Source organism: Salvelinus alpinus, chromosome 5, assembly GCF_045679555.1.
Source record: "Salvelinus alpinus chromosome 5, SLU_Salpinus.1, whole genome shotgun sequence".
Taxonomy (NCBI): Eukaryota; Metazoa; Chordata; class Actinopteri; order Salmoniformes; family Salmonidae; genus Salvelinus; species Salvelinus alpinus.
Genome location: NC_092090.1, coordinates 24239345 through 24253470, shown reverse-complemented (window position 1 = coordinate 24253470; position 14126 = coordinate 24239345). Strand labels below are relative to the sequence as shown.

General features: G+C 43.2%; 1 protein-coding gene across 2 annotated transcripts; it reads left to right on the top strand.

Annotated features, from left to right (window-relative positions):
• Positions 1 to 1837: 1837 nt before the first annotated feature.
• On the top strand, positions 1838 to 13881 carry onecut1 (one cut homeobox 1). Of its 2 annotated transcripts, none has more exons than XM_071401081.1 (2): positions 1838 to 3390; positions 6994 to 13881. In XM_071401081.1, exons 1-2 carry the CDS (start codon positions 2265 to 2267, stop codon positions 7356 to 7358), a joined length of 1491 nt encoding a protein of 496 aa, XP_071257182.1. In that variant the 5' UTR covers positions 1838 to 2264; the 3' UTR covers positions 7359 to 13881. The 2 variants fall into 2 exon arrangements, with proteins under 2 accessions (XP_071257182.1, XP_071257181.1); XM_071401080.1 differs by having other exon boundaries at positions 1840 to 3405.
• Positions 13882 to 14126: the final 245 nt, after the last annotated feature.

The window sequence follows — 14126 nt, the reverse complement described above, 5'->3', positions numbered from 1 at the left end:
GGCTGCTGAAACGTGAATCTTTCTCTTCTTATTTGGCCTGATATAGGCTATAATATTTTTGTCTGTTTGTCTGATAGGAGCAATCTGTTATTCGTGATGATTGATTATTATTTGCCTCACGAATGTTATGTCAATTAATTTAGCAAATTGATAACATATTTAATTTTAAATGTATTACTTTTTAAATGTTAACACATTTTATTTACTTTGTTGACGTTTACTATTTTGTTATTAGGCCTAGGCTGCACGTCTTGTTTATAAGTTATAAATAGGCCTATGTCGAATCTCTGCCCAGTCCTTTATTATGTCCATACCGTTGGAAAGCATCTCGTTGTTCATTAAGTGTCTTTGTTTCTGGGCAAACGTCAAGTCCCCACACGCCACTGACGTTGACTTCCTATTAGAGACCATTTAACTTTTACGTTTCTCTTCTTTAACTTGTTCAATTGAACGGTGTCCTGTTGTTCTTGACCCTGACAGATGCTGCGGTGTGTGTGTGTGTGTGTGTGTGTGTGTGTGTGTGTGTGTGTGTGTGTGTGTGTGTGTGTGTGTGTGTGTGTGTGTGTGTGTGTGTGTGTGTGTGTGTGTGTGTGTGTGTGTGTGTGTGTGTGTGTGTGTTAATCTGCACGAGCAGCTGTTAACATTAGGAGTCTTGAAGCGTCACCTTTGACATGTGGCCCGGGCTGGCCACTGGCCGCAGCAAGCTGTCGCCTGCCTGACCGCGTGAAAAGGACGCCTCGACCCCCCCTCCCCCTCCCATCCTCCCAACACACACAAGTCATTTGAAGTTCATCCATTGTGTAGCCAATTTAGGAAATTGTATTGAAATTGTATTGTAATGACGTAGGCCTACTCAATGTGTCAAGGAAATAAAATCACGCAATAAAACATAAAACATATTTGTCATTCAATTGTTTCTCAATTAATTACTAACGTTAGTATATATTATTATCATGAGAGATGTAATGTTGATGTAATCATAGGCCTATTCGTGAATTAATACTTTTCTTCACCGTGATCAAGTTCATACACACACACACACACACACACACACACTCCGCGTATCGATGGGGGCACGCGTGGACACACTTAGCCTATACACACCCACACACTCCCATGCACGGCCGGCCGGTTCGTTAATCTTAATGGTTTAACAATAGACACATCTGTTCATCTTTTTATTTCTAAAGAGAGAGAAGTACAGCTTCATTTGTTACTTCAAACCGACATATGGAATAGTTTTCATTCGTATTGGAGTTCTACAATAATCCTCTATTAGGGAACTTTGTTGGGATACCATTTTTGCTTTATTATATAAAAATAGAGAAACAGCATGATGACATTTGGTTCAAGATAGGTGGTGATTATGCAGGACACGTGTGTGAATATAAGGTTTTGAATACTGCATGCACACTGTCTGGTCTAATCACACACGCACACGCGCGCGCACCTCATTGACGAGTGGGGAATGAACCCGGAAGTTCACTTCATTTGTTCTGCATGACATGTTAAGGAGGCTCCAGAACAATATTGGATCAATAGGGTTTTATTTGTGTTTAAATACAATAGGCTCAATAGGCTCCATTGAACGTGTAAATTATAACCTAGTAAATAATATTAATTCATTTGTGATGTAATTATTTTATTCCAGAGGGTGTGTGAGAGGGGGGTTTATAACCAGCAGGTATCTTAATACCTCTGTTGTAACTTCCTTAATAACTGACGTCAGAGCAGTGTGTGTGTGTGTGTGTGTGTGTGTGTGTGTGTGTGTGTGTGTGTGTGTGTGTGTGTGTGTGTGTGTGTGTGTGTGTTTGTGGTGTGAGGGGATGGAAGGTCGCCCGTGCGCATGTGTGTATGTTCGGGATCGGCAGCCGTGAAACGGAGGTGTGGAGAAACCGAGCAGCACGAGAAAAGCCACGGAGAGAGAGATGGCGCAGGACCCAACCGGAGCGCAAGGACAGGCGGGGGGGCTCGAGACACAACCGAGAGGAAGCAAAAAATATAATGTAGTATCAATAAAACGAGTCTAAAAGGGAAAGAAAATATATAATCGGAGGAAAGAAAATAATCAACAAAGACAAGAGGAAGAAAACACCAGCCATAAAAAGGATACAAAAAACGTCCATCAACCAGGATTCAGGAGACAGAACAAACCACCACAACAAACCAACAGACTGGGAGGGAACTTTCCCGCCGTGAGGACTCTGGACTGTTCTGTGGACATCCATTCCTCTCCCAGGTCACATAGATGGTCGCCAAGCATTATGAACGCGCAACTGTCCATGGAGAGCCTCGGCGACCTGAGCCATGAGTCTGTGGCCGGTCCAGGAGAGCTGCTAGTCGGCCACAGCCCACACCCCCGCCCGGGTGGGGGCCGAGGGCTGGCGCACCGCTCCATGGGCATGACGAGCCTGCTAGACGGGGGAGAATACCACTCCCATCACGGACACAACACTGGACACCCCGGTCATCACCTGCACCCCGCCATGAGTATGTGCGAGGCCCCCCCTGGAATGAGCGCAAGCACCTACACCACCCTCACACCTCTCCAGCCTCCCCTACCCCCCATCTCCACTGTAGCAGACAAGTTCTCTCATCATCACCATCATCATCATCATCCACACCACCATCCTCATCATCCTCATAATCATCATCAGCGACTCCCTGGTAATGTCACCGGCAGCTTTACGTTTATGAGGGACGAGAGGGGGCTGGCGCCGATCAACAACCTCTACTCCCCATACCACCACAAAGACGCCCCTGGGATGGGACAGAGCCTCTCCCCACTGTCTGGCTCTGGCCTGGCCGGCCTACACAGCTCCCAGGCCGGCCTGCCTCCCTATGCCCACCCCGGGGTCTCAGCCTCCATGCCGGGGGAGAAGATGCAGTTGACTCCCGGTGGGTTCGAGGCTCATCACCCCACCATGCTGGCCAGACACGCCGACCAGCACCTCACCTCCTCGGGGAACATGCTCCATATAAACGGCCTCCATCACCACCACCCCCATGCCCACCTCGGAGCCTCGGGGCACGTGCTGGGTCACGGGAACCCCCGGGACAACAACACCCAGAGCCACGCCTCAGGGCCCGGGGTTCAAGTCCAGGGGGTTGGTGGTGGTGGCGGTACCGACGGCAATTCGACGGGTCAAATGGAAGAAGTAAACACCAAAGAAGTAGCGCAGAGGATCACTACAGAGCTGAAGCGTTACTCCATCCCCCAGGCTATCTTCGCCCAGAGGGTGTTGTGTCGGTCCCAGGGGACACTGTCAGACCTGCTCCGGAACCCCAAGCCCTGGTCCAAGCTCAAGTCCGGCCGGGAGACCTTCCGCCGGATGTGGAAGTGGCTGCAGGAGCCTGAGTTCACACGCATGAGCACGCTCAGGCTCGCAGGTGAGCGAACCCTCGGTAATACCCACTTCCTTTTATTTATCTTTCTCTCTCCCTTTACTCTTTATCTATAGGGGCTATTTAAGATTGTTTGGTGCTCGTCATTGGAACAGTAGGTCTATTGTCTGCAGCTGTCTTGAATCTGACAGTGGAGTAGCCAGTGGTATGACAGAACTGAAACCTTCCTCTGGAATTCCCTGCAGTTGAATTCATCATTGTCTTTGTTGTAATCTCTGTCTCTTGGCTTTTTCCATTCTATAAGATAAGGGCCCATGTGTCTATGCGCGCGCGCGCGTGTGTGTGTGTGTTGGTGATCTGGGACCAGAATGAGCTTATTTTGCCCAACTCATCAGCTTTTTGTTGTTCCCAACAGAGTCCACGCGAGTCCATGTAAACAGAGTCCATGCGCGGGAGGATAAGAATCAAGTTCAAAAATATATTTTTACGTCATGAAAATATTAATTTGCTGCCAGCACATGTAGTAACATCCTCAAGCTGTGCATTTCGGGGCTGAGGGATGGAACATCTGCGGAAAATAGTATAACAGAATAACAATATAATAAAATAGAAGATAATACAATATTTTCCAGGATCAATATGACCATTATTTTAAATATTGAGGTAAGCTTATGGAAGCTGTGTTTGGCTGCGTTGACGCACTTATTGTGTTTCAGTGAGTGTGTTTTTGTCTTGGAGCTAAACTCGTTAGGAGGCGTGACGCGGGGCTGACTCTGGGTTTGTGGTAATTAACTGATAGATAGCTCTCTATTAATTTGTCCCCGAGGACCCGAGTCAATCCGCCTGAACCGTTCTAGCAGACACACACGGAGCCACGCAGTCGCCAGCATACAAAGGAATTGCTTTATGTCTAATCAATGACGCGCTGAGGCGGATGGGTTTTTGGCTTGTGAAAAGTGTGAGGCGGTACGCTGCTGAAAGTGTGTTAAATCGCCATTGATTATTTGCAGCGTGTGTGTGTCTGTCTGTTTGTGTGTATCTGTGTCTTTGTGTGTGTCATCAACAGTCTTGCATAGCAAACCATATATATACCATATCATTTTACATGTTATTGTTTTTGTGACTTAAATAGACGAATAAACATGTTGCATTGCAAACGCAACTCTTGATCTTTCGATGCAGGTGATTCAAAATCAGGGTATTACGTATTATAAGTCTGTTGACGCACGCCAAACACATTTGTATTGATCCATTAGAATTAGAACAAATAATCCCTTCCATCTCGTGAGCTAAGAGAAAACACTATCACTCAGGACAGAATAATATATACATTTTCCCGGAATTGTTTTCTGTGAATTCATGAATGTTAGGCAGTACGCCTGTGCTGTTCTATTTAGCCATGCGTTTATAAAAGTAAAAAAACATATTTTTCATTAGGGTTACTGTGTTGACTTTTTGAGTGGGGAGATTATTTTGGCAGTGTCTCTCCCTCTTCATTCTATTTGAGCCTAATTTCACTTCCATAAAACCTCAACCATAATATATATAGCTATTGCATCCATGCGCATATATATTTTATTTCTCCCTAATGAAAGTATATACATATTACTTTATATAACTTCGACCTGAATCATAAAGGCTTCGTTGTGAAATACCTCTCCTAATATTAATAGCGTTTCAGATTCTGGAAATGTAGAATGTCTGTAAACAGGAAAAGGAAGCCCGTACACGAACATATATCGATCGGTTCTCGGGTGAAATGTGTGTGTGATCGGCCTACTAAGAACTAAAATAGAAGATTGATATTGATTATTGAAATTTGTCTTTATCCATTTCCTCATGTTACATCATGTATGCCTGGCGGTTTTCTCATGTCACCGAGGCCTATGCCTGCCGGTAGACTAGGCCTACTCTTATCATTAACCTATTTAATCTTGAATTTATAGATTTTTTTCACGAATTGGAAATGCAACTTATTACATGTGAAGTGGGTTTAAAATAATCGAGGATAATGCAGCAAAAAGGCATTTCCGTTGTGGTCCTCTGCTTTTGGCAAGGATGTTGTTGAGAAGTTGCGTGTATAGTTCCCTAAATAATTTCCTAAAAGCTACTTGTAAATTCTAGACCTATACACTCCCTCTCACACTCATCAATTAACCAGGCCTATATTAATTTAGCAGCAAATACAAATATTGTTAAAGCAATTGTAAAAGTTAAGGCCTGATATTGCACCTGTCGATAATTTATCTCAAGCATTGATTCTGACATTATCATTTTGTTCGTTAGAAATTCGTTCAACTTTGAGCCTATTATATTCCTGTTTGGGAAGTTTGTGCTTTAACCTATATTTAACTAGGAAAGTCAGTTAAGAACAAATTATTATCTTCAATGCCTAGCAGTGGGTTAACTGCCTTGTTCAGGGGCAGAACGTCAGATTTTCACCTTGTCAGCTCGATCATGCAACCTTTCGGTTAGTAGTCCAACGCTCTAACCACTAGGCTACCTGCCACCCCAAAATAGAATGTTATTGAACATATTTGGAATAGGCCTAATTAAAAAACTTGTCAAACTGAGTGAATCAGCTCTTGCATTCGGAAAAGGGGCAATTCATATATTTTATTTATTTATTTTAAACATACACAACACACACATACACACCGCTGCTGCTGGTACACGAGTGTGTGTAGTCACGCCATTGCTAGGCTACCTCAGTGTGGAGTTATCTGCTTAATGATTGTCAGACGGGCATAGCTGTGTGTGTGTGTGCGTGTGGGACCAGGGTGATAACGAGCCTGGGAAAGCTCCCAACCTGTCCGACTACCTGTCTGTCTGCTCCGCGCGGTGGCTGCTGGGGTGTCACTGTGGCCTTCAGCACGTTGATTTATAGCGCAGCAGATAGGATAGAGCTCCACACACACACACACACACACACACACACACACACACACACACACACACACACACACACACACACACACACACACACACACACACACACACACACACACACACACACACACACACACACACACACACACAGAGCAGATAGGATGCCAACTCAACTCCACACGGAGCAGTAGCTCTCTGTTAATGGTTGTCTAGGGCTATCACAGAACACACACAGACCTTTCTGTGATTAGTTCATTTCATAGACTCGAATATCCCACATCAACAACACGCACCTGGCATGCAGATCCATCTTGCTTGTTTTGCATACATTTGTAAGATGGTAGTGAAATACCCTTGGTCTAAGAAAAGATGGTCTAAGATCTATATTAAATAATCTATCTGGGACAGTGACTGTCAAGCCGATGTCCTCCAGCTAAGTAGAATGAATCGCTTTCGGTCGAATTCAGTGCTGCTACAGCTGTTTGACAGCTCACTACTGCCCTCTATCGGTAAAGTCTCGATATGCAGGGAGAGGCCTACTTACCGTATGCTTCAGCACCACGGTCAGCGGCAATTGTTTTCAGTTGTGAGCTCCGGTGTAGGTTATTATGAGGCTACCCGTGTGTGTGTGTGTGTTATATTCCACGGTATAGATGATTGTGTGCTGTAGCCTATTGTTGTTATACAGTGTTGTATACTGTGTTAATGTTGTTATGATGTAGTTTGTTATAACATCTCTCTTTCTATCCCCACCCTTAGCGTGTAAGCGCAAGGAGCAGGACCAGGGCCACTGTAAAGTTGGTGGTGACCGTGGCGGCAGCGGTGGCAGCAGCGGCGGAAACCACAGCGGCAGCAACCACAGCGGTAATGGTGGCCACTCCAAGAAGCCTCGGCTGGTGTTTACTGATGTCCAGAGAAGGACCCTCCACGCCATCTTCAAGGAGAACAAGCGTCCATCCAAGGAGCTCCAGATCACCATCAGCCAGCAGCTGGGCCTGGAGCTGACCACCGTCTCAAATTTCTTCATGAACGCACGCCGACGCAGCCTCGACAAGTGGCTCGACGACAACGGAGGCTCCTCCCACTCCGCTAATTCCTCTGTCTCCACCTGCAGCAAAGCCTGAGGAGGAGGGACTGGAGGAGAGAGCGGGCACAGTTTTGAGTTGATTTAACTTGGAAAAAATAAGTTACCACGCTGACTTACAATTTTGAATTATGTCATCTCAGGTAATCAAGTGTTGAGTTGACTACATTTTATATTAGATATGGTGTTAGAAGTTTTTAGTTAGCGTGGAGACTTATTTTTTTCTAGTTTGAAGCAGTCAAGATGTTTTACTGCGTATGGGGAGACAGACTGACAGACTCAACCTCGGTGGAAAAGCTTTACAATGTAGAAACCAGGAGAAACTAAGGAAAATACCTATAAACAGCGTTTTGACCTTAAAGCCTGTACTATAACACTGCTATTTATAGTGTCCAAAGAAAAAACAAACCAAAGACTTGTTTTGACCTGCTTTAAAAACTCTGTTCTGGCATTCTACCCAATCACTGATCTCACAGCTTTAATACCTCCTGCCCACTGTCCTTATCTTTGATCTGACTGGTCGGGTTGAGGGAGGGCCTCTGGATGGACGTTTAATCAGCCTATCAGCTGTGTGGGTTCTGACCAGTGGACGGAGATCCTGTGGGACGGGTCAATCAGCTTTGAAGAGGAATCTTACAGGTGCCACTGGAATGTTCAGTTGCTGTTTGGATTGGTCAGAGTTTCTGTCCGTCAGGACAAACAGACATTTGATTGGTCACAGTTTTCTGTCCGTCAGTAAACCCCAGACACTCCAGGTAGAAGCTGCCATAAACTGATCTAGATTCAGATTACCTTGCCCCCAATCCTATCAGTAACCATTAGAAGGATGAAATAAATATTGTTTCTGACCCATGATCAGTGATTAGGGGTGACTTCTACCTCCTTCACTGGAAGAGCAGACAGGGGAGGGGGGAAATCGCCCCAGTAGGAGCTGCTAACCATGACCCATAACCCCTGACCCATTCCGTAGTGCTTTCTTCCTGTACTGTTGAAACAGTAAAAATGAAAACCAAAGCTTTCTCCACTCCAGGGCAGGTAGCCTAGACTGTATGCAGTTATAATACCAAATCACTTTGACATAATCACAGCAAGAAGTACAACCAAAGAATAATGTCTTATATTTTGTAGCTGATGTTGTAAAGAGTATTTTTAAAGACATGAGTGTGACTGTTAACACTCTCCTCTCCTCCATCTCTCCTATCTTCCTCTCTCTCCATCTCTCAGTGGTGGAAAAGTACCCAATTGTCATACTTTAAAAAAGTAAAGATCCCTTAATAGAAAAGGAGTTGAGTAAAAATGAAAGTCACCCAGTAAAATACTACTTGAGTAAAAGTCTAAAAGTATTTGGTTTTAAATATACCTAAGTATCAAAAGTAAATGTAATTGCTAAAATATGTGAAAGTGAAAGTAGAAATCATTTCAAATTCCTTATATTGAGCAAACCGGACGGCATCATTTCCTTTTATTTTTTATGTATGTATAGCCAGGGACACGCTGCAACACTCAGACATCATTTACAAACGAAGCATGTGTGTTTTATGAGTCCACTAAATCAGAGGGAGTAGGGATGACCGGGGATATTCTTATTATAAAAGCGTGAATTGAACCATTTTCCTGTCCTGATAAGCATTCAAAATGTAATGAGTACTTGTGGGTGTCAGGGAAGATATATGGAGTAAAAAGTACATTATTTTCTTTAGGAATGTATTGAAGTAAAAGTAAAAGTTGTCAAAAATATAAATAGTAAGGTAAAGTACAGATACCCAAAAAACGACTTTAGTAGTACTTTAAAGTATTTTTACTTAAGCACTTTACACCACTACCATTTCTCCTCCTCTTATCCTCATCCAGTATCTCTCCTCTCCCTCCATTTCTCTACTCTATCATTCCGACTCTCCTCTCCTCCTCTCCATCCATCTCACCTCAGTGGGTATAGATGGATGCTATGCATGTCAGCACCAGGAAGAAAGCACTACAGTGGCTTGCTTTCCCAAAGTATGAGTCAAATAGTGTGGAGTTTACTGTCTAAGGGCTTGGTTCACTCCTTTGCTCCTCTCCATGTCTGGGGTACCAGTCTCTGGGCTGGGAGTGGGGGTCAGAGTCGGGGTATCTCTGCCTCTGTCTGTGGGTTACTGTAGCTCCTCTCCATGTTAATGAGTATTATATTAAATGAAGCAAAGCCAAGCGAGAGCTGCTTCCTCACGTCAAAAAGAAAACAACAAAGAAGAGGATAAAGAAATGTCTAAATGTGTTAAGACCTACTGATATTTTATAGTGTGAACCAAAGATGCTACCTCACTCAATTTCCATTTGTGATTTCTATCACTTTGATGATACCAAAGATAACCAAAGATTTCGTCATTGCACGGCCGACATGAGTGATGTGGATAGAAGGTTTACTGTATTTCCTTATCCTTACCCCCTCCTCTCCTCTCGTACTCCTCCCCTCCCCCTGCTCTGCTTGGTCTCTCAACATCTCTGTTCTCTACTTATAAAGCTACAGGTAGACATGATACTGAAGCTGTAGACTATGTTACCAAAACAACGAAGATGTTGACAACACTCTAGACATACATATTAACAATGTTCTAGAATGAAATGTTGACAACGTTCGAGAATGATATGTTGACAAAATTCTAGAATGATGTTGACAACGTTTTAGACAGAGGTTGACAACGTTCGAGAATGAGATGTTGACAAGGTTCTAGAATGTTGACAACATTGTAGACAGACATGTCGAAAACGTTCTTGAATTATGTTTACAACATTCTAGAATGATATGTTGACAACATTGAACGTTCTAAAATTACATGTTGACAACATTCTATACAGACATGTTGACAACCTCTCTAAAACTCCCAGGACGAGTGCCTTGCTTGAACCAAAGTGTTAAACCACTGTTGACCTCTCTATGACCTTTGACCTTTTACTCTTTGAATACCTCAGCCTGTAGAGACGGGCCACTACTGAAGACTAAAGGAATATCTCTCACTCTCTCCGTCCTTATCGCTCTCTCTCTTTCTCTCGCTCTCTCTCACAAGTGGTGCTTTCGCCAGCTCAACCATGCAATGAAAACATACCAAAGGAATTTCTGATCTCCACTCCTGCTGATATACCAAAGCTCTTCTTCTTCTTCTGTCTCCCCTGCCCCCCTCCCTCCCACTCTCCTCCAATCCTCTCTCCTCCCCTTTGAAGGAAGGCCCAGCACTCTGGCCGTGTTTGTCTCTGAATACCTCATAGTGAGAACTCTGTGGTTCTGTGGAGAGAGATTGTCAAAGTGGATCAGGCAGAACTCAACTAGTTTGGTAACTAATGTTGTTATTGTTACTTCTTTCAAAAAGCTTTATGGTTCTTATTTATTTTGTATGTTTTTTTGGGCAGAAGTGTTCTGTTCAAGGTCGCGGAGGACAAGTTTCAGGGTCTTGAGGTTTGAAACTTGTCTGGATGGAGAGATGAAGTGTACTATTTTGTTATCAGACGTTGGGTACTTATTCCGATATTATAATGATGGTAGACTATTGTTTTTTACAGGGTAAAACCAACAACTGCTGTGATAATGTGTTCATATGTTTTCCTTTTCTCGTCTTCTGTTGTGGTGATTTGATTTGAATGGAATTGTGTTTTTGTATTATTGCTTAACCACTGCTTTAATTTATGCCTTTGTAGAACATCTAGATTTGTATATAGTAGGTTTTTTGAGAGAAAAAAAAAAAAAAAAATGAACATTCAGTTTTGTCTTAGACTTATAACATTCTCCTGCTTAGATCAGATGAAGGAGTGGGTTTGTGTTCTTCTTCTCGTATATCACAGCTCTGTCACTTCAACATGTGTTCTGAACACTGCCAGAGACCACACCATTGCCCTGACAACTGGCCGACACACGTCTGACACTACATCCTATTTCCTATGTAGTGCATTACTTCTGACCAGAACCCTATGGCTAATCCAGGATGTGATCAGGACAATATTGAAAATCAGGATTTTGACTAGGGGATATGTTCGTTTCATATCTTTACTAACCCAAACCCTATGGCTCTGTTCAAAACTAGTGCACTATATAGGGTGTCATTTCAGATACAGACGTTCTACAGTTGGTACGTACTTCGCTCAACAGCTGTCAAAAAAGCAGCAGTGTGTAATGTGTTTTCTATTCTTTTGACTTTTTAATTTTTTAATTTTATTTTATGGGTATTAATAATAATAATGAGCATCCAAAGATTTCTAAAACAAACCAAAAAGTGGAGAAAAAAAGGAAAAATAAGTGAATTAAAACGTTTGAAAAAGCACTGGCATTTGTGAGTTTAAGAGATGTTGAGTTTTGATTTGCCATTCGCAGCACGGGTATAGATGTTAGTAGAAGGCTGTAGGCCGGGGGCTTCTGTAGTCAAGGTTACTCAGCCGTGTAGGGAATCTCCTGTTTAAATGTACAATCTGAAGTGATGTTTTAAACTAAACCAGGGCTGCAAGTCCTCTCAGTGTTGCTCAACCCAGTCCTCTGGTGCCTGATTCATACTATAGGGCCAAGCCGAGCTGTACTGTGGTGGCCTGGTTACAAATGTGGGAATCAGGTATCGGACCACCAACCATTTCACATATTAGGTCTATTCCAACACTTGCACTCCTCTTTCTACTAAGTCAATTAATCATGAAGCCCGTGACTAGTTGAATCAGGTGAGTTAGAGCTGGAATACATCAGATATATAAAACAGTTGGTCCCTAAGGACTGTTCTGAGTCACTTTGCTGTCTGACACACAGAGTGAGGTGGGTGGTGTTGGGGGGGTTAGCGGTGGGATGGATGGGGTCTGGCGGTGCAGCAGGCCTGCCAGGGGCGGGGTCAGAGAGCTTGTTCTGAACTGCATCTCAAACTAAATCCTATTCCAAATATGTGGTGTAGTGCATTAGGGAGGGAATATGGTGTGATGAAGTGCACTATATAGAGATTAGGGTGTGATTTGAAACACATGCCTCTTGTTCATAATAATGTGTCCCTGCCGCCTAGCTCCACACAGTGTCTGTTGTTTGGTGCAAACTCGTGTAATGACAATGAGCAAAGTCTAATAAACCTACAAAGAAACGTGTGTGTGTATATGGGTGGGACAGCACTTATCTGGTCTCTGTGTGTGTGTGTGTGTGTGTGTGTGTGTGTGTGTGTGTGTGTGTGTGTGTGTGTGTGTGTGTGTGTGTGTGTGTGTGTGTGTGTGTGTGTGTGTGTGTGTGTGTGTGTGTGTGTGGTCAGTGAACTCAGTTTAGCAGCTTGAAGCTGTTTAGTGCTCATCTCATTTCTCAGTAGTACCATTCTTACAATAGGCCCTGTTACAGTGGATCCTGACACAGTTAAGTGGAGTCTAGATGTTTTAGCTTTCAGCCCTCTGTTACTTTCTCTTCCATTCAATCTCCACAGGCCATACAGTTCAATGGGAATAGCCATGCAGACGACAGTAGTTACATTGTAGAACTAGACAGGCTGTGTGTGTGTGTGTGGGTGTGTGTGTATGCTTGTGTGCGTACATTTGTCTGTCTGTGTGTCTCTGTGTGCTTCCGTATATGTGTGTTACTGTGTCCCTAATCAGGCTGAGTCTCATCACAGTACTGCAGCGCCTCAGACAATCAGACGTTTGGGCAAATCTGAGGTGGTACCCTATTCCCTAAAGAAGTAGTGTGCTAAAGGTGGTCATTTTGAATGTGAAAACACTAAAACAATAAAGGGGGGTGAGGACCTCACTGGGTCAGGGTTGCAAAAAATTCCCTGGTTTACCTGAAATCACACGGAATCTGGAGGAAATAAAGCAGGAAATCCAGAATCCTCCAACCAGGACTTCTGGAAAAACAGGGAATTTATTTAGAGTTCCTGGAATTATGCAACCTTACTTGGGGCCTCTTCCAGAGATTATTCATATATTATAAAGAGTTCTGGAAGGTTTTGTTGAACAACAAAAAATACGAAACCAACTCGCTGACATTTATTTCCAAAGAGAACCCAGTAGTTGTTTCTGCATTTTCCAGTTCACACTGAGTTGTTCTGGTGTAAACCAGCCAGTGACAGACGTCCATTGTTATTTTTCCCGTCAATCCTTCCTCTGAAGCCGTCTGTCCTTCATATCAATCATCATAGTGTCTAGTTGTGTTTCTGTGTGTGATGGGCTAGAGGGATGTTGGGCTAGGTGTAGAGATGCACAGTTCTTGGCCCATATTCATAAAGTGTCTCAGAGTAGGAGTGCTGATCTAGGGTCATTTGTTCCCTTTGAATCCTAGTAAATAAGTGGGGTCACCTTCTCCTAGATCAGCACTCCTACTCCAAGACACTGTCCTCATGGGCCACGGTATCTCATAGCTTGGTTGGTTGAATCATTTAGGTTCTAATATTCTTGGCTTTGCTACTGCTCGCTCAGTTCTGTGCAACATCATCTGCTGTGTTTGCTAAACAAAACAAAAATTGGAATAAAAATAATAAAGAGAAGCAAGTGATGATGTCATCCAGCCTTTGATTTTCAGTGTTAAAATGTAACATTTTCTGTAGTCACTAAAAAGTAGAAAATAAACAGTTGGAATTCCAGCACCTGAATCCAGACTCGTGTCATTTCCTTCAATACTGATGTTAGACTCAAAAGTGTATTTCATATGTACAGTACCAGTCAAAAGTTTGGACACACTTACTCATTCAAGGGATTTTATAATTTTTATATATTTTCTACATTGTAAAATAATAGTGAAGACATGAAAACTATGAAATAACACCTATGGAATCATGTAGTAACTAAAAAAGTGTTAAACAAATCAAAATATATTTTAGATTCTTCAAAGTAGCCA